The sequence below is a fragment of the Periplaneta americana genome, chromosome 16 (assembly GCF_040183065.1).
Source record: "Periplaneta americana isolate PAMFEO1 chromosome 16, P.americana_PAMFEO1_priV1, whole genome shotgun sequence".
Lineage (NCBI taxonomy): Eukaryota > Metazoa > Arthropoda > Insecta > Blattodea > Blattidae > Periplaneta > Periplaneta americana.
Window position 1 is genome coordinate 141302680 of NC_091132.1, and position 27337 is coordinate 141330016.

Here is a 27337-nt window from a genome sequence, read left to right on the forward strand (position 1 = left end):
AATTTGCAGCAGTTTATCAGTAGCGCGCAGTTTTAAATACATTTTCTTCAATGTTGTGAGTATGACAAGTGCAACAATGTTTAATTCTGTACAATATTTACAGTCTATTCAGTTCAGCACCTTAACAATTCAGGAGAAATGTCAAATTAAGTGCCCATCAGTCGAATCTCATAATGGAAAGAGCCGATAAACAAAATAGCCTACAAAGCTCGCATATTTTTTTGCTAATTTATCCAGTATCCCTGCTTTCTTCTCTCGATCTCCACACAGCCTGTATTAGATTAATGTGTTTCAAAGACAATTCCATCAGCTGGGGCAACAAGATGGAGTTTTAAAATACGAACAGTAAATGTTTTCATGAGAATTGCTAGAATGTTTTCAAACCATAATGGAATCTGAAACATCTAACATCACAATAAATGAGGCAAGCACCCTGGTGCGTACTCTTGAAGATCCTGAATTCAATTTCTGACTCTTTTTTTTTTTCATTTATTGATGTATCATGTAGATATATTATAAAACCAACTACTACATCGCCAGTTAGATATTTCTAAGGTTCAAATCTGCATATAAAAAATTAAATTATGGTTTATTTAACGACACTCGCAACTGCAGCGTCGCCGGTGTGCCGGAATTTTATCCTGCAGGATTCTTTTAATGCCAGTAAATCCACTGACATGAGTCTGTCTCATTTAAACACACTTAAATGCCATCGACCTGGGCCGGGATCGAACCCGCAATCGACTATGCTACCGAGGCCGACTCTGCATATCAAGCTTTGTTAATGCCATACAGACAATACGGAACAGTGCACAGTTGAGCAGCGAGATATGTGAAAATGAAAACCCTAAAAAGCATTGTAAGGTCGAAGGGATTCAGACAAGGGTTGCGGCAGCCAAAGAAGTGTGTGACCTCATTATCACATAAGCTAATACCCGATTCCAGTTCATAGATCACCTGATATTATCTTCTCTTCTGTGTCAAGAAAAATTTGAAAGCTATAAAAGCTCATTTCCTGAAAATGACCTAAATGCATATGTGAAGCTTTTTCCAACATTCGATAAAGACAAACTGAAAACGGAACTCACTGTCTTGTATCAGAGACAAGAATTCAGAAATATCAGTGACGCAGTCAAGCTCTTGCAGTTTCTTCTATCTGAGAACTTGCAGGCCTCATTTTCAGAAGTTGTGGAACTACTACGCATAGCTATCACCATACCAATGACAACTTCCGAACCAGAACGTTGCTTTTCGTGTTTGAAGAGAGTAAAATCCTATCTCAGAAATACGATGAGAGAAGAGAGATTGACCGCATTAGCTATGTTTTCCATTGTAAAGACTATGTTAAACGACATCGGATTTTAATAAGAAGAGGATTCAAAAGTTTGCAACCTACAAGACAAGGTGCATGGAACTAATCTTTAAATAAGGTAAGTTGCATGGTTTATTTTTTTATGCAGCCCCCCTGAATTCAATACCCACGAGCCGCCACTGATAATTGTCCATACATTCTGCAAGGGTGTGAAAACTTATTCAAAATGCTGCATTAAGAAACAACAATGTGTACCTGGACTAGCTGAGTTACCATCCTCTTTGAATCCATACTTTCTCAAAAGCCGTGCAAGATAAGACCATGCACTCAATGTGTTGTGCCAAATGAATAACCAATATCTACCGAATTTTTCGACAATATTTCATTTAATTTTGCAACCTTCAATTAGCATGGTTGCTATTTCTTGTTCACTGGTCTAGAGAGCTAGCAACGTGCACAGTTTATGGGGAGGGTGTTCCAATATGAGCTCAATAACAGTTCCCTTGCCAGTAAAATGTATTGTATTAGATTATCCAACCTTACAATTCTACTCGTACTAGGATCAGCTATTTTTTCGTATCTCTTCATCTGATGGAGAGATCTAATAAGGCAAGTAGTTTGAGGCAAGGTATTGACATTAGCTCAATAAGAGTTCTCTTGCAAGTAAAAATTAAGATATTTATAAAGACGACATTAAGATATATGGGTCATATGAAGGGACAAAGAGGAAGGCAGAAAATAGGAAAGACTGGAGATGCTGGGTTTGCAGTGAAAGACCTGCCCTCGGGCAGAACACTATGAATGAATGAATAAAGGTTATGGTAGTCATAAATCCTTGTTAGTACAAAATGAAACTCGACTCAAAATACAATATGTACAGAAATACTGGTGCACCTATAGGGGAGGGAAGCCTCAGGGGGCTCAAGCTCCCTTAAAAAAATCGTCATGAAGACAGGCTGGAGAACACTGGAATTCTGAAAGATGAGTTCAGAAAGACAAAAGAAACAATGATCACTGTGTAACAAATTTTAACTTTTCTTTTGCAATGGGGATATGATACATGTTTTCTATATAATTTGAACCTCCTGAATACAAATATGACAATAAAAGCAGCTATTGGTTACGGTTTTTGAAAAATTTTCGAATTTATATCTATTCAAAATCCTGCTTTATATAATGACAATGAAGTTAAATACACACTGTTCAGAAGATTACAGCTTTCTTTTTCTGAATTTTCTTTTATATACTGGGCATTAGGTACATCACGAGCTACAGTTCAACAATAGTCTGCTAGCATATTGGTACTCCACTGTCCTTGGTATCTTTTTACCATAGTTGAAATTTCTTGATGAAAGCGCTCACCATGATCATCATTGAAATCACCATAATTCTCGGGGATAAAGTCAAGATGGGAGTGAAGGAAGTGAATTTTCAGGGGCATTTTACAACCCATAGTTTCATATGCCAGCAGTAAGTTTTGCATTAGTTCTTCATAGTTCTCACTTCTACGGTTATACAGAAAATTTAATACAAACTCCTTGAATGCAATCCAGGCAGCTCTCTCTTTTCATTCCAACAAAGATTTGAAGTGATTGTCCTTCATTATTTCTCTAATTTGTGGTCCATTGAAAACTCCCTCTTTTATTTTTGAGTCACTAATAACAGGAAATTTTTCCTGAATATCTTTAAATGCTTCAGTTTCGTGATTCATCCCTTCAACAGAATTCATTAACCCTAGCTTAATGTGTAAAGGGGGTAAAATTACTTTGAGGTACAAGGAGTTTATGTATAATATTTTTCTTCCCTGTCTCTAGTGATTGTCATGTTGGCCATACTTTTATTGCTTTTATTTTATAATGCTTATCTCGAGCTTATATCGCTTGTATGTATCACCATTATTTAAGTCAAGACTGGGAAAAGCAGTTGGACAGGACAGCACTAACTAATTCAGACATGCAATCAGGTCACCTTAAGGCTGCTAGTTCCCATATACACGTCAGTTTTGTATCTGCATCTGTTCACACCATCCATTGAACTACTTTGAGGCCATTGAGTTAAGAGGTTTGTGAAAATGCTGACTACGATTGAATGAACACATACATACAAGAAAATATACTAAAGAAAAAAGACAGTAAACATGGTTACAAAGTACTTCCTTCAATTCCTACTTAACTTGAAATGGAACAAAGCTTATGGTTTTCTCTCATAAGCCCAACAGTAATTTCTAGAAATGAATCCGAAAATACTTCTGTTAAATAAGATTCGAATATGCCCATTTCCCATTTCTTTCATATCCTTTTGGTCTCCCATGGCTTCATTGCTTTTGTGGGTCTACTATGGACTCGTCTGTTCAGGGGAGGCTATTCAGGTGAAGTAGGCGAAGTGCCACAATTTTAATGATTACCTGTACCGTATTTCTAAAATAATTGTTTTCAACCAATATGAAAGTGTTCAGTTGTACAAATAGTACCTGTAACCATCCAATTAATTTGAATAATGTCAACTGTTATGAGTGCCAAGCAGAGTGGTCTCTATTAAAACTTACAATACTGTAGAAGATTTAGATTCCCATTCTCTTCCAACACTTGGTTTCCATGGTAACTTGAAGTCCTCACTGACGAAACTCTGTGCATATGAAGAGCATTTCTGAATCTTTCAGTTACGGAGAGTGGTCAGATTTGTTGTAGGTGGAGGGTCGAGGTATGAGTAACCAGTTTGCAGATATAACAGTACTAATAATAGAGTAGTGTTGAAGCTAGTCTCCAAGACTGGGAGCTACTGCTGAAGGGCAATGGAATTTTACAGCATTGTAATTGTTTATTGTAAGAAAATAACTTTTACAAAAATACAGTCTTAATTCTTCCCTGAAGGAGTAAAAACTCGTGCTCAGGGAGTTCTCTAAACACATACTTAACACAAACAAAGATAATTATTTGACACAAAGTGGGTCACGAAAAAAAAATTATAAGAATAAATTAACTTTAAAAATACAATTTCAATTTTAACAATTTAAATCATACAAAGACATACACATATTAAATCAACATATATTCTTTAACAGTTCCTAACGCTATTTTTGAAATTTCTGATACTAAAATTTTCCAAATTTGGGTATTTTTTAATTATTTTATTATATAACCTTGGACCAAAGTAGGTACCATGGCTAAGAGCTGTGCTTGTGAAACACTATGGTTCCTCTAGTCGTATAAAATCGGATCTTTTAGTTCCATATTTATGATAATACAATTTGAATTTATTACGATTTTTATGTATGAAGTTTAATAAGGCAATATAATAAATCTGTTTAATTTTCAAAACATTGAAATCAGTGAACAAAAGCTCGGATGAGTAATCAATTGGTTTATTAAGGCATATTTGAATTATTTTTTTCTGAATAAGTATTAGTGGAGTGAGATTAGAATTACAAGCATTTCCCCATCCTAAAATTCCATATTGGAGAATGGATTGAAATAAAGCTAAATAAATGAGACGTAAAATATTAACTGGTAAATATGACCGAAGTATAACAAAGATATAAATTGTTTTACGTAATCTATTGCATAAATATGTATGTATTACCTCACTTGAGAAAACTTTCCTCATTCCTTCTATCCAAGCAGCCACACCTTGAACAGTAAATTAGCCGGCTCTATGTTATTTTACCACAAATACACCCCATATACATTTGCGAAGTTGGAAAGTTGTTTTTCCGCAAATAATAACACTAAGGTAGCAGTGTGTATTATTTCTTCTCATGACCAATTGCCAGTTTTGTTCCAATTCTTGTATCAGAAAGTTTAACAGGTGCATAGTTGTACATGCAGTCTTAACAGTGTGTACATAAATATTAACAGTTTCTTATTTAATGTAGGTATCTAGAGCAGTGTTCTGCAACCTTTATCTACTCATGGCACACCCTAGATGGGCCTAGACTCAGGAGCGGTTATTCAGGTGAAGTAGGTGAAGTACTACTTCACCTGTTTATGTGTAAAACGCAATTTCATCTCGTATTAATAATTAATTGTGGTTATTACCGGTACCGGTATTTCTAAAATAAAAGTTTTCTTTTCAGTCGTTATGAACAGTGTTTAGTTCTATAAATAGTACCTGTAACTGTCCGCTGAATAGAAGAATGTCAACGTTACTGTTATGAGCGCCGAGCGGTGTCTATTAGAACTTACAATACTGTAGAGGTGAAATTATTTGGGTTCCCATTCTCATAAAGCAGTTGGTTTCCATGGTAACGTGACGTCACGCACTAAAGAAAGATTGTATGAGTGAAGTGCATTTCTGAGTCTTTCAGTTACGAAGAATTGTCAGACTTGTAGGTGGAGTGACCAGTTTGCAGATCTAACGGTACTAATAATAGAGAAGGGTTGCAGCTGGTCTCCAAGTCCAGGGGCTATTGTTAAAGGGCTGTGAAATTTTACAGTATGTACTACCTGACTCGAGAATAGTATTCTCGTTCCCTGTGTCCTAGCAGCCACCCCTGCAGTGGTAAATTAGCTGGCTCTATGTTATTTTTCCAGGAATACACACCACACACATTAGCAAAGTTTAAAAGTTTTTTTCCGTGGCGTGAATTATTTCTTCTCATGAGCTCGCCAGTTTTGTTTGAGCTCTTGTATTTAAAAGTTTAACGCGCGCGTAAATGTATGTCATGTACAAGTCAGGTAGCTTAATACTGTGTACGTATATATTAACTTATTTAATGTATTTAGAGTATATTAGTGATAAGTGTATATTGTGTATTAATCCTACATCTAAGTGTATATTATATGTTTCATCACTATAGTGTTATTATACAAATACGAGTACTTAGGTACCAGTACATAGAAAATGTTGATAAATTAGTGCGAAATATGTATCCCGAAAATGACACGGTTTGTAATTTATTAGAAATGTCATTTTGTAGACTTAAATATAAGGATAAAAAATATGTTTTAAATTCTTGACGATCTACAGTTCCATTTGTTCTTTGTTTTAAAAGTGCTAGGAAAATAGAGAAGTTGTATAAAATAACTTTAAAAATTCTTCCGAAGAAATAACATTTTTGTTTGAAAATATTGAAAATTTCACTCGGAATGCTACATCACAGGAGGGACTTTCATCTTTAGTCCCATAGCTTTGCATAGAAATATACTGTCCACCCTTAGTTAAACTCAGACATTTTATGAAGACGTCATCGACGGTTTGCTGCTTTAAAAGATAGGAAGATTGACTTGGTATGCAAGAAAATGGGTGAGTCCTGAAATAAATTAGTTTTCCTGTTTGCATGTGTTCTATAACTAGTAAAATTGAACGTAGTTTACGAATAGTAGGCCTACTCATTATATTGGTAAAACTGTTCATGCATTTGTTTATGTGAACAGCACTTCACCTATTTTTTTGACGGCGAGCCGCTACTGCCTAGACTCAACACGATACATAATATTATGATGTGACTCAAATTTATTATTATTATTATTATTATTATTGTTGTTGTTGTTGTTCAAGATGTCATTATCATTATTATAAAATAGAAATCGACTCTTGCATTTATTAACAATTTATCACTGTAGAAAATAGACATTTCTATTACTAATATTAAAGTAGATAATTCTACTAATATCTTCAATGTGATGCTTGGGCCTGCTTAGCTGCATACAGGCGGCTGATCCATGGCAGAATCATTGACAGCACAAGCCTCATTTCTTCATCGATGAATTTGAGTCTCTCTTTCATGTTTTACTTTCACTTAATGTCGAGAAGCCCAGTTCACACATACAGTATATGTAGTTGAAAATGGCAATAACATATTAACTGCCATCTCGAAGATAGCCAGGTATTCACTCCTTACTGGCAACCAAAATGTTTCCAAAGGCACTTCGAGAAGATTTAATTTCAATGTTCTGTCTGCTTTTAAGTCTGCTAGTTCCTCTTGTACGAGATATTATTCGGAAGATGTTTTGAATCCACAATGAATAGATCACAAACCCAGTCAAAATCTTGAACACTCTCTACAAAATAATTCTTGAACTTCTGCTGCAAGATTACCAAATGTTCTTTAATTAAGTCCATCAATATTTTATTACCGTCAGCAAGGGGCTATACTGTTCGAAACATCTAAAAACGACCCATTTTCAATAATCTGTATCACAAATTCAGCTTATTCACAAAGCCTTGAATCTTACCCATAATTGTCAGAATATTTTCGTTTCTACCTTGCACTTTTCTGTTAATCTCTCATTCAAATGTACGACAATATCAGAAACATATGCCAACTTAGATACCCATTCATCATCTGCAAATAAATCCGCATATTCATGCCCAACAATAGTCAAAAGTGCAAGCACCTCCTCTTTAAGTTCAAACATCAGCGCTAACACATCAAATATTCATTATATGAGGTCTCGCCATCCTCATTGAATATTAACACGACTACTATGAAGTAGTCAATGTGTATTATCACCATTAAATCGAGAAAAATTCGTTCCGGCACCGGGAATCGAATCCGGAACCTCTCAGCTATGCGCGCTGAAGGCTCTTTCCAACTGAGCTATGCCGGGACACGATCCACGGTGCCAGTCGAACTCCTCTCATTGTACTGTTTTAAGGCCTACTACCTGCATTTAAGCCTATGTAAGTCAATATGCAGGAGCGCATATTTAAATGACTTTTATGGCCATATTCAACAACAGTTTGTGATAACTGTAAACATTTAATACATCAAATATTCATTATATGAGTTCTTGCCATTCTCATTGAATATTAACACGACTACTATGAAGTAGTCAATGTGTATTATCACCATTAAATCGAGAAAAGTTCTTTCTCATGAGGGGAGTTCGACCGGCACCGTGGATCGTGTCCTGGCATAGCTCAGTTGGAAAGAGCCCTCAGCGCGCAGAGCTGAGAGGTCCCGGGTTCGATTCCCGGTGTCGGAACGAATTTTTTTCGATTTAATGGTGATAATTCGCGCTAACACTTTATCTCATGATAACCATCGCATTTCTGTATGTAGCAGGAGTATAGTCTGCTCTGATATCATTTCCTGAGAAAAAACGGAAAAAAAAACGTATATTTAGGGGCCGCGATTTTATGAAGTTCACGACTTTTACTGCTTCGTCCATCACAATTTCAAAGGAGATGGCAAAAACTTAACAACAATGGCTTTATGGTGAATGAGGCAGTGGTCGCTCTGTATGTTAGGATTTACTTCATGTACTTTAGCCACATCACAAGAGAGACTTTCATCAATAGCCCCACAGCTTTTCAGTGAAACTCAGATATTTTATGAAGACATCGACAGGTTTGCAGCTTTGAAAGATAGGGGGATTGACTTAGTATACAAGAAAGAGGATGAGTGTTGAAATAATTAATTTTCCTGCTTGCATGTGTTCTAGAACTAGTAGTTTATGAATAGTAGACCTATTCATGGTACTGGTAAAACTGTGCATGCATTTGTGTACCAATATGTGAGAAGCACTTCACCTTTTTTTTTTATGGTGAGCTGCTACTGTCTGTTAAGTCTATAATGAAAAATATTTTGAGATGTCGATTATCGTTAAATTTGTCAACAAGCTTAATCTTTAAGCAACTTTGCAGTGATCTTTCTGTTACTGATATTCCTATAAATTTATTGAATACATGATACTAAAGGAAGAGAAAACAAGACTGACTAGAATATATAGATACAGGACAGGATAAATGAGAATAGGATTCCTAGACTATTAGAAAAAGGAAGAAGGCTGACTGAAGTCAGGATAAATGAGAATAGGATTCCTAGACTATTAGAAAAAGGAAGAAGGCTGACTGAAGTCATCCCCAAGAATTTAAACATATGGATAACACTGCGCCTTCATGAAGCTTTCACTGCAATGCCATATAGTCTAACTTAACTCGTATGGCATTATGTATTCAACTTATTGTATGTAATTCCATATAGTCTAACTTAACTCCTATGGCATTATGTATTCAACTTATTGTAATGCCATATAGTCTAACTTAACTCATATCGCATTATGTATTCAACTTATTGTAATGCCATATAGTATAACTTTTCTCATACAGCATTATGTATTCAACGTATTGTAATGCCATATGGTCTAACTTAACTCATATGGCATTATGTATTCAACTTATTGTAATGCCATATGGTCTAACTTAACTCATATGGCATTATGTATTCAACTTATTGTAATGCCATATAGTCTAACTTAACTCATATGGCATTATGTATTCAACTTATTGTAATTCCATATAGTCTAACTTAACTCATATGGCATTATGTATTCAACGTATTGTAATTCCATATAGTCTAACTTAACTCATATGGCATTATGTATTCAACTTATTGTAATGCCATATAGTCTAACTTAACTCATATGGCATTATGTATTCAACTTATTGTAATTCCATACAGTCTAACTTAACTCATATGGCATTATGTATTCAACTTATTGTAATTCCATCTAGTCTAACTTAACTCATATGGCATTATGTATTCAACTTATTGTAATGCCATATAGTCTAACTTAACTCATATGGCATTATGTATTCAACTTATTGTAATGCCATATAGTCTAACTTAACTCCTATGGCATTATGTATTCAACTTATTGCAATGCCATATAGTCTAACTTAACTCCTATGGCATTATGTATTCAACTTATTGTAATGCCATATAGTTTAACTTAACTCGTATGGCATTATGTATTCAACTTTTGTAATTCCATATAGTCTAACTTAACTCATATGGCATTATGTATTCAACTTATTGTAATTCCATATAGTCTAACTTAACTCATATGGCATTATGTATTCAACGTATTGTAATGCCATATAGTCTAACTTAACTCATATGGCATTATGTATTCAACTTATTGTAATGCCATATAGTCTAACTTAACTCGTATGGCATTATGTATTCAACTTATTGTAATGCCATATAGTCTAACTTAACTCGTATGGCATTATGTATTCAACTTATTGTAATTCCATATAGTCTAACTTAACTCGTATGGCATTATGTATTCAACTTATTGTAATGCCATATAGTCTAACTTAACTCGTATGGCATTATGTATTCAACTTATTGTAATGCCATATAGTCTAACTTAACTCGTATGGCATTATGTATTCAACTTATTGTAATGCCATATAGTCTAACTTAACTCGTATGGCATTATATATTCAACTTATTGTAATGCCATATAGTCTAACTTAACTCGTATGGCATTATGTATTCAACTTATTGTAATGCCATATAGTCTAACTTAACTCGTATGGCATTATGTATTCTGTAGACCTAACTTCTATCACAAAACATACCTTATATTGAATGCCAGATAAGTCACATATTCGACCGCACAATCCATCAAGCGCATCCACTTCTCTCATCAGATGCCCTTTCCCAATGCCACCGAAAGAAGGGTTGCAAGACATTTCTCCTACAAGGAAGAGTGTCAAAATTAATAAGAAAATCAAGTCTGTCATATTAATTACAATAATGTGAAGTGCACATTTGTAGCATGCAATAGCGGCCTGCAGTTACAAAGGTTGGCAGTTCTGCATAAAAAATAGTGTATTTAGCAAACGCATGCTGTTTATTGCATCTAAATCGGATAACGCATGTAATTACAGCCCCTTCTCGAAGTTGACTGCGCACTCGAAATTGTACTCCAACCATACGTGCGCTACACCTCTCCCACCTTGTACAACTAGTCACGTAGTGGAGATGTGCCCCACAAGCTTTTCTAGTTTTTTAAGTCAAATTAAATAAATCCTTCACTCCGGTGTTTGTCCCACCCATACACGGGTGGGCGAGAAAGTGTTTTCATGAGCGCAGCAAAAACCCAATCGTTTCCATTACACATTTCGGTATTAAAATGACTAGTAGGCTATATGATTTCCTCGACTTCTTCCAGAAATTTCAATATTTAAATTTTGTGTAGGACGTCCTAATTTCTTAAGTTAACATGCAATTTCTCTTTTAATTTCGGAAAGGGTTGGTCGATTAGGTTTTCATTTCATTCATTTTTAATATAAAATATTTCCTTAGACACACTGACTAATCACATCAGACCACCCATAGTACTATAGCACACTGGAACTGTAATGATATACAGTTGTCCAGAAACCTATGTGTTCTAACGCAGGTCATAAAAAGATGAGGGTGTTGACGGTTCTTTTGTATATTCGGAGAGAGCTGCTTCAGTTGCAGCTCTAATGCAGTCTTATGGGATGGTGAAGAAAACCAGTTTTCTGTTGCCGACTACCCTACGTTGAACTTCAGAAAAAGCCGATCACAGATCCGAAAGTACACTACAGCTAAAATTCTCGAGCAGTTCAAGGCTCCTACAGACAGTAAAATCTCGAATCGAAGGAGAATGAATTGGAAAAATAAATGGAACAATGAACTAGATTACATAAAAGCACATTTTACATTTTTTATTTTTTCAAGTCCGTTTAAATGGCGGTTCTGCAGCTCTGCAGTTCTTATTGTAGAGCCACCCCTGGTAGCATGTCACATTTAACAGGGAAACTAAGGCTGTTATAAATTTCATGGGTAATTTGATTACCAAATTGAATACAATTGAAGGGCTCCCTGCAAAAAGGGAGTGGATCCAATTTTTTGGTCAAATTAATGTTTTGCTTGTTTCATATGTTAAAAAATATGCCCGATCTTTTAGTGCAATAATGGTGTGAGTACGAGCATTTCGTAAGAAATTAGAGTGGGATTGGAGCTGAGCTGCAATTGTTTTGTTGTAGAAAGAAGGCAGCTCCTGGATCTATGTACAGAGTGAACCGAGAGTAGTGTCATTAATTGAATAGCAGCCCAGAACAACGCTGTAACCTTCATTTTGCATGAGTATACTTTTTCGTGAATAATAATGGTTGTTAATGATGCACTATGTGTAATGCTTGTATTCGTATTAAAATCAACACACGTCTGATTGTCAACCTTGCTCTAAAAAATTAAAAGTATATACAGTACAATGTGTTTTTACCAATTTTATTTGAGAATTTCGTATTTGCTGGTTACAACCTTGTTCTCGGCGGCTATTCAATTTCAGGGCGTTATTATTTGAGATATTTCAAACAAAAAAATTCAATAAAATTTTGCTCATTTTTACTTCCTTTCAGAGACAATTCTTTTTTTATATAAAATATTTCATAGTGTGTTCAGAGAAAGCCATTGATGTAATTCCCAAACTGTTCATCAATTTAAGAGAACCATGCATTATGACAATAGATGATTGAAAGAATTTTAGTTTTGTCCTTTAATTGTGCAGAAATTTGAGCAGAACAAATGTAACTTTTCGTTCTGTAAATGAATTTTAAAATGTTACATTTCGTTTGCATCAAATTTCTGCACATTTAAAGAACAAAACTAAAATTCGTTCAATCATTTATTATAATTGGCCTAGACTACGCTCTTAAATTGCCTGAGCATATTGGCAATTAAACAAATGGCTTTCCGAAAACACGATATGTAATGTTTCATATAGGCTATAACAATTTTTATCTCGAAAGGGAATAAAAAAAACGAGCAAAATTGTATTAAACCTTTTTTGTTTGAAATATCTCAAAGAGTAACCTCCTGAAATTAATGACATTACTTACAGTTCACTCTACAATACATATATATACATAATAATAATAATAATAATAATAATAATAATAATAATAATAATCCATGGCACTACAGCCCGTGAAGGGCCTAGACCGACCAGCCGGCTGCTGGCCTCACACCCACATGCCGAAGCAGAGGTGGACATATATATATACATATTAGGGTGACCCTTATTTTCAACTTTCTAAAAGTTTAGCTCCCACACCTCTATCTTGTTTCAATCAACAAAAAAACGATCTGTGCAAATTTTCAGCTCAATCAGACAACTGTGAGGCGACCCTCATTGATCATGAAGTTTTGAAATTCTAGCCTGGGAAATAATTGTTTCTAATATTATTAGATAAACCTATTACCTTTTATCATTATTATGATAATTTTATGTGCTTCATTCACTTATTTTGTAACTGAACATGATATTGTCTGCTTCATGTTGAATCATCAGTTTGTGATGTAGCAAGTTGATGAGTAGTAAAATGTTGTTCCATTTCTTCATAAGTCATTTGTTTCTTGGCAGTTTCCATTGCAGTCTGATTCAGTGCCCTTTCTTCCTTGTGCTTTAGTGTTTGATCTACACCAACCATGCAGCCTGGTCGTTCAAAGTGCCAAAAGCGCTGAAGCATTAAGAAATTCTTATCCTCTTCATTTTTTATCTGTCCCAAAGCATCTCAATGAGCTATGTCAAAAAATAGGCCTACCTCTTTTTTTTTTTCTTTTTTTCTTGCCTGTAGTTCTACTCAAATTTTTCTATAAACCCTCCAATTCATCATAGAGCTTGAATAACTTATCAAAACAGTGGTCAATTCTTCTAGTAAGGATTAGTGCTTTTTGCCAAATAAATGGAAACTTCTTGAATCACCAATGCTACACTTTCCTTTGTTGTAAGATTTACAACTCTTACATTATAGAAGAAAACGCTTAAAACTTGCCAGTTCGAAGGCTGTTTGGATCTAACGATTTGAATGGAGATGTAGCCAACAAGAGAGACATAAAAATCTTTTCTTAACTTGTGTGACGAATTATCTCAAGGGGTTGATATCGTTCTACAACTTTACGAAAAAAACGTCTTGAAAGTCACTTTACACCAGCAGTCAGCAGATCAGCACAGACAGTTCTGAAACAATAATTGAAAAATCATTGATCCAACCATCTCTGGTACTGGTACTTAGTTCCCGAAACTGTGGCTCTATCCTTATTTGATGAAAATGTTCCAATAGCGGTTAAAACAAATATGGCTTAAGTTATATTGGAAGCAGACGAAGGTGAAGAAGAGAAAAAAGAAGAAAATCAACTGAAGAGGTACATTGTGCACCAAAATGATTTATATATATATATATATCTTGATTTTCGTCTTTTGTAAATCCTGGTACTAAAATTTTTCCACGAGATTTCCTATCAGCACTGATTTCCTCGACAAAGACTCTTCAACTTGGAAGGATGATCCTGTTTACAAAAGTGGAATTGAAAAACTTGAGAAGATAGTTGTGAATGACGTTGCAGAAAGAGGAGTCGAACTCATTCAAGATTACAATAACATTCCCACAAAAGATGAAACTGAGACACAATTTGTTTTACAGATCATTACCAGAGACTGTAAAAAATACCCAACTGTTAGGAAAAAATAATGTTCATTGTTCGTTCATTTACATAATGTTTTGATTCTGTAGAAATTACTGTTGTAAATTAAAATGTGTTTCTCTTATAGAAGTTGTGTGTGTTACTAAAAAAACCCTAATATTTCTTAAATTTTTCATCTTATTTCAGGAATTTTTCGAATTAACTTTTAGGAAATTTCATTCAAAATATTTTTAAACAATTTCTGGGGTTGTCAGGATGTCCCCATAAATTTCTCTAAGAAGAAAGAAGGAAGAGTATACTGCTTTATATGGAATTAATCGTTGCATCACATAGGCTACTATGTTCCAACTTCAAAGCATTTGAGGGTCACCAAGCAGTTGTCCGATTGAGCTGAAAATTTGCACAGATAATTTTTTTGTTGATTCCAACAAGATAAGGGGATGGGAGCAGCACAATTTTAACTTTCGGAAAATTGCCTATAGCTAAGGGCCACTGTGTGTGTGTGTGTGTCTATATATATATATATATATATATATATATATATATATATATATATATATTTGGAGGATTAGATAAAAGATCAACTTTGGAAGGAAGGTTTATTAACCGCACTCCCAGAATGGCCTAGAAGAACAGCTTTTGCTTTATTCCATACTGCTACAGGGCATGACTGCCTACGCAGCTACCTTCACCATCTATGTATCCAACCAAGCATACCAAGCCCATATTGTATTCTCTGCAATACTTTGGACGTCATGAACACTGATCACATCAAAATTTGCTCATCACTCTCAGCCAGAAGGCCAGAGAAAAAATACTTATAAACCTTTTATTTTAAATTGTTCTCTTGCAATTGTCTTTGTATATTCTCTGTTTCTTTTGCTTTTGGTCATTGTAAGATTAATGACATTTCTTAATTCCCTCTGCATTAATGTGGTAGTTTATGACAGACAGACAGACACACACACGCACGCACACAGATATATATATATATATATATATATATATATATATATAACTTATACTGGTTTTGTGGGATTTAATCAATTTCTGCTGTAAGATTAAGATTAATCAATCAAAAATATTTAATGGAATAATCGAGTCAATTCAAATTAATCGGTTGTAATTAGTTGATATTATTATTTTGTTAAGAGAAACTCATACTAAAAATTCCGACAATATTCCTCTCTGGGAAATTGCTTATTTAAAAAAGCACAATAGTAGGCCTACTCTTATTTTCTAACTGCAAAGCAGGTAGCGTAGGGAAAATCTTTGCACAAACACTTCAGAAAGAGCTGGAGATATGAGGGGAGTGACCTAGTCTACCTCTATTGAAAGTTCAAACACAATGCGAAACCCTTATTAAGTTTTATGGTTTTCCAAGAAAATTTCCACCTTGTTGTTAGCTCATCTTCCTAGCATATGAAATACGTACTTTTCTGAGATTCGTCCCCCTCATCCCTTATACACATCCCTCTACACTGTGTGCACGTGAGAGTGTAACTATCTTCTTCTCTTTTTAAAATCTGGTAATTCAATTACCAGTCCTCTGTTTCGACTGTTTTACTTTTGCAGCTGCAGTTTCTGTACTGAATTTGTATATGAAGGTTGTATGTTAGTTTGATAAAGGAAAAAAAAAAAATCAGTTTTCTGTTGTCTGTGAAAAGTGTAAACTCCATTATGTCATATGAGAATTTGAGAGGTAAACTCAATGAAATGTTTGGATTTAAATTGAAAGATCGTGGAGAAGTGCTTGACAGAAAAAAAAGTTTCTTCGTGTTTAGTGATGGAGGAAACATAGAGCGACTCTTAATTCGAGCATCTGAATGCACTCACATGTTTAAAATCATGAATGAAGCAGTATTAACTAGGTGAGTCTTCATACTTTTTGTTATTTATGTTTGTCTCAAAAATTCCGGGAGAAATTGACACAATAAAATATAAGCTTAAAAATAAATACGGTATGTTAGTAAATAATTAAAATATTGTGTATTACAGTATATTAAAACACTTTTTCAAATCGATCAAAATTCAATTAATTTATCGATCAAATATTTTGATCGATCAACAGCACTATGTTTTGTATTGTAGTTTATGATATTCGCACAATATATGTGTGTTCATGCAAAATGTGGCTAATTATACCCAATTTTATTGCAAAAAAGGGCGTACAGTGCAGCCTCTATTGTAGGCAGTTTGATTTTAGGCAGTTCGATTCTAGGATGGGGCACATCGACTCAGTTCAGCCACCTTACAGGGTCTGTAAGAACAATGTTCACTATTTCAAGTTCTCATTGTATATCGTAGTTTTACCAACAGAGAATCGAGGCAATTTCGTAAATTAGATCGCAAGAATGTAACAAATAGGTATATTTTAAAAGAAATTAATTTATTGTGGTTGAATTTAAACATCTGATAAATAAATGGACGATTATTAAAACAAGGAAAAATTTAAGGGTGCTATGCATAGACATTTCGCTAGCCCGCGCAACGAGCGTGCTAAACTAGCCCCGGCTATCGACTGATTACTTGTACAGGATTCATATCATATCATATTGCTAATACTGGTTTATGAATACCAAAAACATTAGTTCGCTGATCATCCACCGGAAGCCTGCACTAAGAATGTCTATGAATATAGCCTTTAAACTTTAGTGACATCTTTTTCATAGAAGAACTCTGCACTCTAGAGAATTTAAAAAATACTCATAAATAAAATAGGCCTAAGCTAAAGTTAACTTAATTATTGTTTGTGCCACCGCATAAAATATACTTTCTTTACATATCACAGTAGTCTACATACTGATCCTTTTGAGAGAGCAAATAAAGTACATAATCTATCCATTGTTTATAGTTTGCCTCTTCACTGTTTTCCTATTTTCAAGAATTGAACTGGAAGTAGTATAAAATCACTGTTGCCAATAATACCCCTCTTCCACTTTGCTAATGTACTTTCTGATATGGACAATTCTATAGCTAAACTTGCCACACTTTCACCTTTCTTTAGTCTCTCTATCACAGCAAACTTAGTTTTCGAGTGCGAATTTCTTTTTCTTTTAAGCTTGGTCGATCTTAATACGAAACACCTGACTACTACCAAGAGGCAACTGTACACGAATACCTCACCTTCGTTCACTCACTCCCCACCACCTACTGCCTTATAAGGAAAGGATAAAGAAGACTTTTCTCTGCCTAAAACTGAGGCTCCAGTGTAGCGCCATTATTTGTTTATATTTTAACTCCCCCAATTAACTGTAATGAATGAGTGATAAAATGAAACTTCTGGATTTTTTTTATTTTAGTAGGTTATTTTACGATGCTTTATCAATAGCTTAGATTATTTAGCGTCTGAATGAGATGAAGGTGATAATACCAGTGAAATGAGCGCGGGGTCCAACACCGAAAGTTATCCAACATTTGTTCATATTGGGTTGAGGGAAAACCCTGGAAAAAACCTCAACCAAGTAACTTGCCCCGACCGGGAATCGAACCTGGGCCACCTCGTTTCACGGCTATATGCGCTAACTGTTACTCCACAGGTGTGGACGAAACTTCTGGATATCGGTAGTTAGGACATAGGCCTAGTCTGAAAAAGGAATGAAGTTTAGGTAAAAATTGAAAATTTTAGAATGTTTTTGTTGTTTTCCACAACTTTTTAAAAGTGGAGCTTCTTCCTTTTTGCAAGGAGCACTTCATTATGACGTCGCTAAATGACGATTTCATGAAGTGGTATGGTATAGGTATAACAGTTAATGTTCGTTTACAGTAATTTCGATTTCAATTTATAACAAAGAAAAAGAAAACACTGAGGCCTACATAGGTATCAATAATAAATAAAAACTTCACTAATTTCTGATACCGTACAAAAGATATCCATGTATTGTGGGTCCCTATCACCACAGCATGGCGCGTCCACAGGTTGCGGATAGAGGAGACGGCGTCCAGATATGGAGGGTAGCTGCAAATATATTGAATAAGCAGTCGTGGACAGCCGATAAGGGGTGGTCCTCCAGCCTGGGGGTTGGGCGAAGGGCTAACAACCCATCACCGTAAAAAACAGCTTGTTACGAAACGTAACAATAAGCCTCGGAATGGGACTGATTCTCCGGATTTGAGAGAGGTGGAATACGATGGTAGAGACTGGATTAATCTTGCTCAGAATCGGGAGCAATGGTGGGCTTATGTGAGGGCGGCAATGAACCTCCGGGTTCCTTAAAAGCAAGTAAGTAAGTAGCCTACAAAAGATATATCAATGAAATGGAGAAATAACTATCAAATCTACTGAATTTTTATCTTTATGATTGGAAGCTTTTCACAATTACATACAGTATGAGTACTGTTTAAATAAAGTGAAACAATGACGACACTTCTTGCCAGTTAACATGAATAACTGTACATCAAAGGGTGGGGTAGGGGAGCAAACTACTACAACATAGTGGGCTAGTTGAACTTCATATTTGCATATAAGCGAAATTGACTTCTTTATAGCCTATTTTAAAAGGTTCTGTGAATATCGTTTCAGAAATTAATTTAATAAACCTGAAATAATTATGTAACTGAATCGATGATTGCACACACATTTTTTGTGAAATTCAGTTATGAGCATCTGAATCTCTGGAGGTATATCTACGGAAATTTAAGGTTGAAAACATGGGATTCAATTTCTGGTTGAGTGCAGAAAGATCCGGAGTCCAGGACTGCAGTCCTTTCTGCACTCAAAAGTTTGCTGTCAGCTGTTTCACGAGGGGGGGGGGGTGGATTTCATGGTGCAGGAGATGCAAGAAACAGTTATTTTAAATCATGGTAGCCATCACTGTATAAAAGACTGCAGCTCAGTAGAAATTTCTCCTCGATTTGTTGCAAAAAACTGTAAGATTTTACTCACTGGGTCTATATTTAACCAGTTTGTCTATGAAAGTGAAAAGAAAAGATTGGTTACTGTCTATGAGTATGGTGGCTTGAACTTCAGCACATTTCACCTGTCTTTGTCTGAAAACAAAATATTGCTCTGCCTGTCCGCTTGGAAATGCAATTAAGACAATGCAGTTCCAATGAATGTGCAAAATGTCTAATTACTTATTAAGAAATCAGCTGCCATGTGACAGAAACTGCCGAAAATGAAGAATTCTGGAAAGATAGGCCTATCTTCCGATGGCCAACTATGGAATGTAGATAAAAAATGTAAGAAATGTTATCAGCAGGCTTCGAGACTTTGGACTCAATAGAGCAGTTTAGTGGGAAATCCGCATAACGGCGTACTGAGTATAGTGGTAAAGCGTACAGTGGGTAGGGGTACTGTAGAATGAATGCCAACAAATACGCAAAGGAAAATGCTCTGGCTTTAAAGGTTCTGACGAATAATTTGGTTTTCATACAAACCTATTTTCAAACTGTATTTGAAACTATTACACGGTTAGAAAAGTCACAGCAAGAGATGCCGGAAGCCCTCAAATTAATTTAGAAAATGATGCAGAGAATTAATGAGACACCAAGTACACCAGTTACTGAACGTGTAAAACAGATTGTGGAAATCAATTTTATGTAAAAATAATGAATATGGAACATTGTGTAACATAAACAGCAAATCAGTGGACATAGAGCCACCCGAGAATAAAGGACTGTCTCTTAGAGACTGCAATGATGTTAGGTTATTTCGTTTTGCTCCTGTCATGTCATGCGATGTAGAGCGCAGCTTTCTACAGTACCACCTTTGGCAGGTAACAGAAAAAGATTTACGTTTGAGACACTGAGAATGTATCTTGTAGTAGGTACACTGCAATTCGGTACTGTAACTGCACATCCTAAAGACGACCAATAGGATAAATGAAGAAATTAAAATTGATACATGCTTATTTCCACCATTAACACTGTGTATAACTAAACAAAAATGCTTATAAATGACAGGAGAATAAATGCCTTTCACATTCTTTTGACATTATCACTGTGTAATGTATATTTACTTTCACAATGTACATATGTGTGTTCCCCATACTACCGTACTCTATTCTAAATAGCAACGTTGTTACCTCAACACATCTCTATCTACCTGCAGCGAGTCAACAACCTATAGTGCATGCACAGTAAACTTATTGCATCAGGTACAAAATCTCGAAGCCTGGTTATCAGCTATGGTACCTATTGTATTACAAAAACTTTGTTTAAACATCGTTTTAATGTAGGCCTAAATTGTGAAGAATGTTGGCAGCAACTTGAAATTATCATGCTCTCGAAAAGGCACTTTTCAGTGCCTGACAACCCGCTGACTAGTAACATACCGTTCACTTATCGGATTTGTGTTATATGCAACAATTGTTCTTCCTCAGGCATATATCATCAAGTCAGATGTATACTGCCTGATAGTGATAACAGATGTATCAGCCAGACTTTAAATCAGTAAGGGGAAAATTTCAGAACACGGATTGCACCTGTTATCCCCACTCCAAGACCCTATGGGACAGTGGGAACTATGGGTAATATTGGGTGGGGGGGAGAGGCAACGTAAGATTTGAGGGAAATTATTTATTCCCCGATTGAAAGTCTGGCTGATACATCTATTATCACTATCAGGCAGTATACATCTGACTTGACGATATATGTCTGAGGAAGAACAATTGCTGCATATATCACAAATCCGATAAGTGAACTATGTTACTAGTCAGCGATGTATGCAATGAAGGGGGAAAGGAACTGGCCACCCTACCTCATTATCTTCTGGCTTAGTTGCCATGTAAGTGATGCTTCACTTATGAAGTTGAGGTTACAATCTATCTTCGGACTGCTGACCAAACATACAAGCATAAAATATGTTCACATATCGACTTAAACTATTCAGAAGAAGAATTTGGAGTTTCCAACAATGTGGTAGGATTCGAAATATCAAATTCATGTTCTAGACGAAATTACCGTGACATCCTAAAATTCATATGGATTTGACTTACCTACCGTTTCCTTCTTGTGCGTTATAAGTAAGGTACGACAACCCATGCGTGCAGCAGCGGCGCAAGCCTCTGAACCTGCATGACCACCTCCAACAACTATCACATCAAATATTTTAAGTCCTTGGTCTATTGTTGAATGACATGTATAATTCCTCACACATTGAATAGAAGAAATCATTAACTTCCAACACCTCCAATATCTAGGAGGTGGTATCATTTCGAATTATAACCCACAGCTTACATACAGTTTTATATTTTAGGTTATGCCCATACAATCTAGAAAAATCTACTGAACTATAACGTTCTCGCCAAATATTTTTTGCTTATATTACTTCACGTTGCTTTCTATTTTACATTAGTGCACATCCATCCATCATATTAACGGTTTTGAAATAAAAAAGCACAAAAATATAAACAAACTTTAACTCCATTTATATTCACACACATGTTTAATTGTCACACATACTTCATTTATTTTTCGATACTTACATGTGTACCAGTCTACTTTTCACTCGAAAGACGTACACCCAATGGAACAGTTATGTGAGTTTGGTTGGTAGCATTGAGAAATGGCTACACAAGTCAAGTGCAAAGTCAGAGTTTTGAACATTGTAAAATAGTCATTTATAAATATGAGATATGTATACATTTTCAAAAAATAAAAACACTTATTTTTGTAGTAATTTCAGTAAAATTAACAAGGCAATCATTGAACCTTATATACCAAGGTCACAAGCACTCTTTAGTCATTTCCGTGCTTCAGCGCGTGAGGAGTAGTTCGGTTGAATGGGAGTGTTGTTTTGTTGTGCTATAAATGTAAACATCTGATCAGTGTTCTTAGTTACTGAAACACAATACAACAATTACTCTACGATATCAGTGAAGGCCAATTATAATTAGAAACGTGCAACGAGGAGCTGTTTTCACTCTACAGGTAACCTAATTACAAAAATTATTTCCATGCCGCTTGAAACGGATGATCATGTTTATTGGCGGAATGTGAAGGTCTACAATTTTTTTTATCATAGTGATACCACTTTACTTGCATTATTATTTTAAAAACATAATCTTCATTTGTACGTGTAACTACTTTCATTCATGAATGATTATTCACATTCTGCTGATAATGAATTCGGACATGCATTTATTTCATATTCATGTAGTAAGAACTGTCATGCTTGTCAGAAATATAATATTACAATTTACATAGATGTATCTTGCAAATGCCACATATACACAGTTTGGCAAGAAAGTGGTTGATTTGGCAGTATTCATGTTACGACTGACCACTACATTTTATGTCATAGTTTTCTTATTAATTATATCAGCTGATTTTGAATAATTTGGCTTGTGTTATGGCTTATTTCATAATACATTGCTTTAATACTATGACTCAGGGTTTGCATGTAGATACATTAAGCCTACTTACCGCTGCACAGTTTTTATATTATTTATAGGAAACCTTACAACCGTTTCCAGCAACAGACTTAAATTTCGTTATCATAGTGGTAACTTAGTTGTGAATTGCTTTTCGTAAGTAACTTACAGATAGCCAGGAAAATTAAAGTAATTGCTGTAGGCTACCTATGGTATGTTGTGTACAAAGTTGAAATGAAAGCATAGGCCTGTGTATATTTAAGAAATAAATGTTTACATTATAGTATGTTAGTAAATTTTATTTTAAAAAATTGCCTAAAACTACGTCGGTTAACATTATGTAAAAAGAATAAATAAGCGTTCTATAACTTTTTACACACTTCTTATTGTACTTCGATGTTAAAGACGTTGCGTGTTTGAAATATTTCATATTTCAATGGTTATCCGCACTCGGAAAACAATCGAATGGAGACAAATGACATCGTTTGTTTTGTCTGTTAATCAAATTTTAGAGCGACACTTCACAATTTATTCTGTATTCAGATTTTGAAAAAAAAAAAAAATACTGCATGGACGTATTCAATAACGATCTTAGCAGTGTCATAAAATATGGTAGACCTACCCAAATCTCCTACGCAACTGATATGCTTTCTCTCTTTTTCCTTTCTCCTCTCTCCCCTTTCGGAAACAAGACGTGCGTTGTTAGGTCTTCGAAGGCCTTCGAAGGCGAATATCTGCTCGAAATTTTATTGAGGATTGGGGACGGATTTTATGTTTGTTGCTTCATCATGAGTTTTCATATTTTCGTCAAAACCCGGTTTTCTGTTTCTACTTTTGCCTTTGAACTAATGCTATGCACGTAGTAATTCAACGATTGCATGACTTCATCACCTTCCACCGGGTTTGTGACTCCCGATGGCAGAAGAATGTATTATTGCATATTGCAGTTTTATCTAAGCTGCCTCGGTTTTTTCTATGCTTTAGAATTTTAAACTTCAACATTTTTGAGACCTTAAATGTCTTCACAGAAATATTATTGTTAGATTACGTATGGATTTTGTAAAGAAAGCTTAACTGCCGGTATCGTATATTATTGCGGCAAGTGTTTCAAGAAAGACGCGTGTTCTGTTGTGGAGGTACACAGATTAATTTGTAAGTTACGTCAGTGGCTTAACTAGGGGGTCGGAGGCCCCTGGAAAAATTTTAAGGTGCCACACCCCACCACTACTTTTGAGTTTTACAAAGTGACAAGTATACTTGTTTTATATTAGCTGAATAATTTCTATACATACCGCGCATAATATCAGAAATAGTACTTAAATGTAACTGTAAATACAATTTATATAGGCCTACAAAATATACAGTAACTTATATTACAGGTATTTAGAATTTATTTCTAGTTAAATTTTACATATAGGCCTAATGTACATTTAACATTTTTATACGTAACTTAAAACTCCGTTCGTTCTTGCTTTGACCTCGGCGAAGTTACGTATTGGCAGAAAGCTGCAAAACTGGAAGATTGCGGGTTGGATTCCCGATGGGATAATGGATTTTTTCCATTGATCTAATTCTTCCGCCCGCATTATGACCTTGATGTTTACGCAGCATCTAAAATAAATTATTACCAAGTGCATTTCTTTGGCTTGAAGGGGCAGGACACGTAGGACTGACATCCCGCTGTTATTAATGCAGATTGTTTGTGAACGTGGAAATCTTAACTTGTAACAATCTGGGCCAATTAGAGTTGAACACCGCCCTGGCAGTTGTAACAGGAATGATAAAAAATAACTTCAAAGGTGTATAAACTTCGGAAAATTGAATGACAGGAAATTATTTTTCTCTAAGAAGAGAGGCTAGTTCACTGGTTGTTGTCACTTCTGAGATCTAATTAAAATTCAAGTACGATGTTGCTTCAATCGTTTGAATGAAATGGTATAAATTATTCTGGAACATAAGCTTCTACAAAATTCAAGTGACATTGATCTCCTGCGGCCAAAGAGTTGACATTACATGTAGTAAAGGCATATATATATATATATATATATATATATATATATATATATATAATCAAAACCGAATTTCTTAATGATGTAGATAAAGTTATCAGAGGAGCATGCAAAGAGCTGATTGATCTTCCTCATGACTGCCCTGACGGAATGCTTTACTCCCCTAAAAAATATCGTGGTCTTTCGTTAATGAAAGCATCTTGGGAAGCTTATGTGCAACACATAAATATCTGTAATACTCTTCTTCGTGTTGATGACTGCCATCTCCACATTGTTAAGGACCTTGTAAGCGAAAAAGTTTCTGCTCTGTCAAAATTGAATATCACCACTATTGGTGCTATCAGCTGGTCAGGTCGTAAAATTCGTAAACACTTAAGAAATGAAGCATTCCACACATGGACAAACCATACCTTGCGTGGTAAAGGGGTTATTGTTTATAGTGATCTCCCCAAGGCTAACTCATGGGTAAGCAATCGAAAGGGCCTATCTTCCTCAGATTGGACCAATGCTTTAAAAATGTCAAGCAATATTTCGGCGGTTCGCGCAATACCGGGCAGAACTCTTAAGGCTGGTTCACAATAAACCGGGAACGGAAACGACAACGAGAACGAGAACTGAAATAATGTTAAAATAAATGTATTTAAACATGAGCATTCACAATAGTTAAATGTGAATACTAACATTTAAATACATTTATTTTAACAATATTTCCGTTCTCGTTCTCGTTGTCGTTTCCATTCCCGGTTTATTGTGAACCAGCCTTTAAGCACAACCCGCTGCCGTCATCCAGACTGTAGTGAGCTTGAAACACTGGACACGTGCTTGGACAATGCCTTGAAGGCGAGCTGCTGATCAATGCTAGACATCATCGTGTATGACATGCTTTGGCGACATCGTTAAAAACTTTAAATTGGGAGATTCATGAGGAAGTACATTGTGTATCATCAGATGGTTTTTTCAGACGGGCAGACATTGCTATTAATGAACGCTTAAAACGGGCTCTTGTTCTTGACCCTACTATCCGTTTCGAAAGGAACCTAAATCAGGCCACCGATGAATAATGTCTTTAATGAATATATATAGGAGACAATGCGTCAAAATTGCTGGCAAAAGAAAAATATAGCCTCACTAAAATTATGGATTTATAATTTATAATATGATTTCGAAGCATTTATATTAACATTAAAATTAAAATTAAAAATAAAATATATATGTAGAATACGCTATTTAAATTGCTATCATATTTTTTACTCATAGCCCTATATTTTAATTACCTTATGATTTGATATCATCAATTTTAATTTAATTTTAATTCGTTTTATTCTCAGTTTACTCTTTTATTATCAAGTCTGTGAGTTTTAATGGTAATACTTCTCAGTTTAAGATAGTCAAGCATGGTGTCCCCCAGAGTTTTGTACTTTGTCCAGTCTTATTTATTATATATATATTAATGATTTATCTCCTAATGTTCAGAATGATTGCATTGGTTCTTATCACTTTGCGGATGATTTAGCCATGACTGCGATGAATATGAATACTGATATATTAACAGGCGCACTTGACGAAACTACTGGTAAAATACTGCAGTGGTGCAATGCTAATAAATTAAGATTAAATGATGAGAAAACATTTGATATTAAATTTAACATTAATCTTTCTGGGTATAATTTTGATAAATCTTTTAAGTTTCTCGGCATTCATATTGATCTCGATTTAGGATGGCGTACGTACATAAATTCTATTGCCAATAAAGTTAGTAAAGGTATTTTAATTTTAAGATTATTAAGTCACAGTCTCGGTTCAATTTCTTTATTGACGATTTACTCTGCTTTTATTCAAAGTCATATTAGTTATGGGGCACTGTTATGGGACAATCATAGCTTGACTGTTAAACTTCTTATTTTGCAGAAGAGAGCTGTAAAGATCATTTAAGATCGCATTGTAAACCACCTTTTATCAAGTTCGGTATACTTACTTTGCCATCGTTATATGTTTTAAGCTGCCTCCTTTATATATGAAGAAAAAAGTTTTAAATTCAACTGCAAATTGTTACCTTCATGATTATTCCACCCGTAATAGCAATAATATTTATCCAAATAATAAATTTAGTATCATTCAAACGTTTTGATTCGGTTGCAATAAGATTTTATAATAGATTACCTTCTTATATAAACGAATATCTTTTCAAATATTTAAAAGGTCGCTCAAGACCAAATTGAAGGCAAATCCTGTTTATGGCCTTAAGGAATATTGTAATATTAATTGATAGTAGCTGTATTTTGTTTTGACGTTGCTATACATTTTTTTAATGTCTCCAGCATCTAGGTATCTAAGTTTGTCTGTCTATGTATCTGTTTATCTATCTGTCTGTCTCTGTATCTGTATCTGTCTACCCTAGAACTCTTTTATTCTGACTTTTTACTAATATTAAATTCATATTAAATACAATACTAGAGTTATTTTCATTTCAAGTATAATATTACCTTTATTTCTTGGGAAGAATATACTG

The 27337-nt window shown here is 34.9% G+C and overlaps 2 protein-coding genes across 6 annotated transcripts in view; one reads left to right on the plus strand and one right to left on the minus strand.

The window, feature by feature from the left end:
- The window catches only part of LOC138691272 (protein MTO1 homolog, mitochondrial), a 118296-nt gene extending 96389 nt beyond the window's left edge, over window positions 1-21907 (minus strand). The window contains exons 1-2 of one of the 2 annotated variants that reach the window (XM_069813102.1): window positions 21443-21907; window positions 10625-10743 (exon numbers count right to left, since the gene is read on the minus strand). In XM_069813102.1, the coding sequence (XP_069669203.1) occupies window positions 10625-10743; window positions 21443-21659 (336 nt within the window). In that variant the 5' untranslated portion in view covers window positions 21660-21907. Of the gene's footprint in view, window positions 1-10624; window positions 10744-13282; window positions 13405-21442 lie in introns of those variants that run through there. The other variant, XM_069813103.1, reaches the window with a different exon arrangement.
- A 272-nt stretch (window positions 21908-22179) lies between these two features.
- Window positions 22180-27337, plus strand: part of Tpst (tyrosylprotein sulfotransferase) — a 1264187-nt gene continuing 1259029 nt past the window's right edge. For 3 of the 4 annotated variants that reach the window (XM_069813114.1, XM_069813112.1, XM_069813115.1), the window contains exon 1: window positions 22181-22376. The gene's annotated coding sequence lies outside the window, so the exon portion shown is untranslated. Of the gene's footprint in view, window positions 22377-27337 lie in introns of all 4 variants that reach the window. The other variant, XM_069813113.1, reaches the window with a different exon arrangement.